At 43.3% G+C, this 3,665-nt stretch overlaps 1 protein-coding gene across 1 annotated transcript; it reads left to right on the top strand.

Annotated features, from left to right (window-relative positions):
* Positions 1-132: 132 nt before the first annotated feature.
* On the top strand, positions 133-3,399 carry LOC104489578 (zinc finger homeobox protein 4; the record flags this gene model as incomplete). The annotated part of the gene is made up of 1 exon (XM_010131751.1): positions 133-3,399. A coding segment is annotated over one exon (3,267 nt), but the record flags the coding sequence as incomplete, so codon positions are not given.
* Between the last annotated feature and the right edge of the window lie 266 nt (positions 3,400-3,665).

The following is a 3,665-nucleotide window of genomic DNA, read 5'->3' on the forward strand; positions in this document are numbered from 1 at the left end:
CTTCTCCAGAAACACCCCCGCCCCCGCCCCCACCTCCTCCACCACCTCCGCCTCCTCCTCCTCCAACTCCTTCTCAGCCTTCTTCAGCTGGGTCTGGAAAAATTCAAAACACAACTCCCGCTCCTTTGCAAGCTCTACCACCCACACCACCACCGCCACCTCCTCCACCACCACCACCTCCTCCACCACCACCGCCACCATCAGCCCCACCTCAAGTCCAGCTCCCTGTTTCACTTGATCTCCCACTTTTCCCTCCAATTATGATGCAACCAGTGCAGCACCCTGCATTGCCTCCTCAGCTTGCCCTCCAGTTGCCACCAATGGATACTTTATCTGCAGATCTTACCCAGCTTTGTCAACAGCAGCTGGGATTAGACCCTAATTTCCTGAGGCACTCTCAGTTCAAGCGTCCACGTACAAGGATCACAGACGACCAGTTAAAAATCCTGCGGGCTTATTTTGATATTAACAATTCTCCAAGTGAAGAGCAGATCCAAGAAATGGCTGAGAAATCTGGTCTTTCACAGAAAGTTATCAAGCACTGGTTTCGTAATACGCTGTTTAAAGAACGACAAAGAAATAAAGATTCTCCATATAACTTCAGCAACCCTCCCATAACGGTGTTGGAAGATATCAGAATAGATCCTCAGCCTTCAGCTGTAGAACCTTACAAGTCTGATGCATCTTTCAGCAAGAGATCATCTAGGACTCGGTTTACTGATTACCAGCTTCGTGTCCTCCAAGACTTCTTTGACACAAATGCTTATCCAAAGGATGATGAAATTGAACAACTTTCAACTGTGCTTAACTTACCTACTCGAGTTATTGTCGTATGGTTCCAAAATGCACGACAAAAAGCTCGCAAAAGTTATGAAAATCAAGCTGAAACTAAGGACAGTGAGAAAAGGGAACTGACGAATGAGCGGTACATTCGAACCAGTAACATGCAGTATCAGTGCAAAAAGTGCAGTGTGGTTTTTCCCAGGATCTTTGATCTGATTACACACCAGAAAAAACAGTGTTATAAAGATGAAGATGACGATGCTCAAGATGAAAGCCAAACTGAAGATTCTATGGATGCCTCTGATCAAACAGTGTATAAGAATTGCCAAACTGGCCAAAACGACTCATCAAAAAGCCTGGCAGTCACAGCAGCAAGCTCTGGCTCTGGTTCTAGCACTCCCTTGATTCCATCACCCAAACCAGAGCCTGAGAAGGCTTCTCCTAAACCAGAGTCCACAGAAAAACCAAAACAAATTGAAACCATCTCTAAGCAAACTGATACAACTTCCCAAAGCACCAAACCAGTACAGTCTACTCCAGTAATCTCCTCTGACCCTCAGCCCCTAGCTTCTCAACCACAGCAACAAAAACAATCGCAGGTAGTAGGGAGACCTCCTTCTGCATCACAAACCACTCCTGTTCCTTCCAGCCCTTTATCAATTTCAATGACTTCTCTACAGAACAGTCTACCTCCTCAGTTATTACAGTACCAATGCGATCAGTGTACAGTTGCCTTTCCAACCCTAGAACTTTGGCAAGAGCACCAGCACATGCATTTTCTAGCAGCCCAAAACCAATTTCTTCACTCACAGTTTTTAGAGAGACCGATGGATATGCCCTATATGATATTTGACCCCAATAATCCTTTGATGACTGGACAGTTACTTAATAGTTCTCTTGCTCAGATACCACCACAAACTGGCTCATCACATGCTGCACACTCCACCACAGTTTCTGGTTCCCTGAAACGAAAACTAGATGATAAAGAAGACAATAACTGCAGTGAGAAAGAGGGAGGAAACAGTGGAGAAGATCAACATCGTGATAAACGTTTAAGAACTACAATTACTCCAGAGCAGCTGGAAATACTCTATGAAAAGTACCTACTAGATTCCAACCCCACGAGAAAGATGCTAGATCACATTGCACGTGAAGTGGGACTGAAAAAGAGAGTTGTACAAGTCTGGTTTCAGAACACAAGAGCCCGGGAAAGAAAAGGACAATTCCGTGCAGTTGGTCCAGCCCAGTCCCATAAAAGGTGTCCTTTTTGTCGAGCTCTGTTTAAAGCAAAATCGGCTTTAGAAAGTCACATTCGCTCTCGACATTGGAATGAAGGGAAACAGGCTGGATATAGTTTGCCTCCAAGTCCTTTGATTTCAACTGAAGATGGAGGAGAAAGTCCACAAAAGTACATGTTTTTTGACTACCCATCACTGTCATTAGCAAAAACTGAATTATCAAGTGAAAATGAATTAGCCTCCACTGTATCAACCCCTGTTAGCAAAACTGCAGAAATGTCACCGAAGAACCTCTTAAGTCCTTCTTCTTTTAAAGCGGAGTCTAGTGAGGATATAGAAAATTTGAATGCCCCTCCTGCTGACTCTGGATATGATCAAAACAAGACTGACTTTGATGAGACTTCATCAATTAATACAGCAATTAGTGATGCCACAACAGGGGATGAGGGGAACAATGAAATAGAAAGCACAACTGGCAGTTCAGGGGATGTAAAACCTGCATCACCTCCCAAAGAACCAAAACCACTTGTAAATGACTCGCTATCAAAATCTGCAACTACTCCTACAAATGAGAATACCGATGATAAATTTCTCTTTTCCCTAACAAGCCCCTCAATACATTTCAGTGAAAAAGATGGTGATCATGACCAAAGTTACTACATTACTGATGACCCTGATGATAATGCCGACCGCAGTGAAACTTCAAGCATAGCTGATCCAAGTTCACCTAATCCATTTGGAGCTAGTAATCCCTTTAAATCCAAAAACAGTGATCGGCCAGGCCACAAACGTTTCCGGACACAGATGAGTAACCTTCAGCTTAAAGTTCTCAAGGCTTGCTTTAGTGACTACCGGACTCCAACAATGCAGGAATGTGAAATGCTAGGGAATGAGATTGGCTTGCCCAAACGTGTGGTCCAGGTCTGGTTTCAGAATGCCCGGGCTAAAGAAAAGAAATTCAAAATTAACATAGGGAAGCCATTCATGATAAATCAGACTGGACCTGATGGGACAAAGCCAGAATGTTCTCTATGTGGTGTCAAATATTCTGCGCGTTTGTCCATAAGAGATCATATTTTTTCCAAACAACATATTACAAAAGTGAGAGAAACTGTGGGAAGTCAGCTAGATAGGGAGAAAGATTATTTAGCTCCTACAACAGTTAGACAGCTGATGGCACAGCAAGAATTGGATCGCATAAAGAAGGCTACTGATGTGCTAGGATTAACGGTACAGCAGCCAGGCATGATGGACAGCAGTTCTCTTCATGGTATCAGTTTGCCAGCAGCTTATCCAGGACTCCCTGGACTTCCTCCTGTTCTTCTGCCTGGAATGAATGGTCCATCCTCCTTACCTGGATTTCCACAAAGTTCAAACAGTAAGTCTATAAGTGGATGATTGTCTCATTTTATTAATTTGATCATTTTGCATAGTCACCATCGCCTTCTAAATCACAGCATGCTATGCTTTCATACCATGCTTGTGAGACTGGTGTGAGTAGCTAAAAAGTACTGCTAGGAGGTGTACTCAGTACAGTACTCGAATGTTGCTGTAGCCTGGATGATATCTCTGATTTGGAAAAAAAAATTAATTGAAATCTACTTGACAGAAAAGGTTTTAGACCATATTAAGTTTCTATTAAAA

Source organism: Buceros rhinoceros, unplaced genomic scaffold (assembly GCF_000710305.1).
Source record: "Buceros rhinoceros silvestris isolate BGI_N320 unplaced genomic scaffold, ASM71030v1 scaffold38842, whole genome shotgun sequence".
Lineage (NCBI taxonomy): Eukaryota > Metazoa > Chordata > Aves > Bucerotiformes > Bucerotidae > Buceros > Buceros rhinoceros.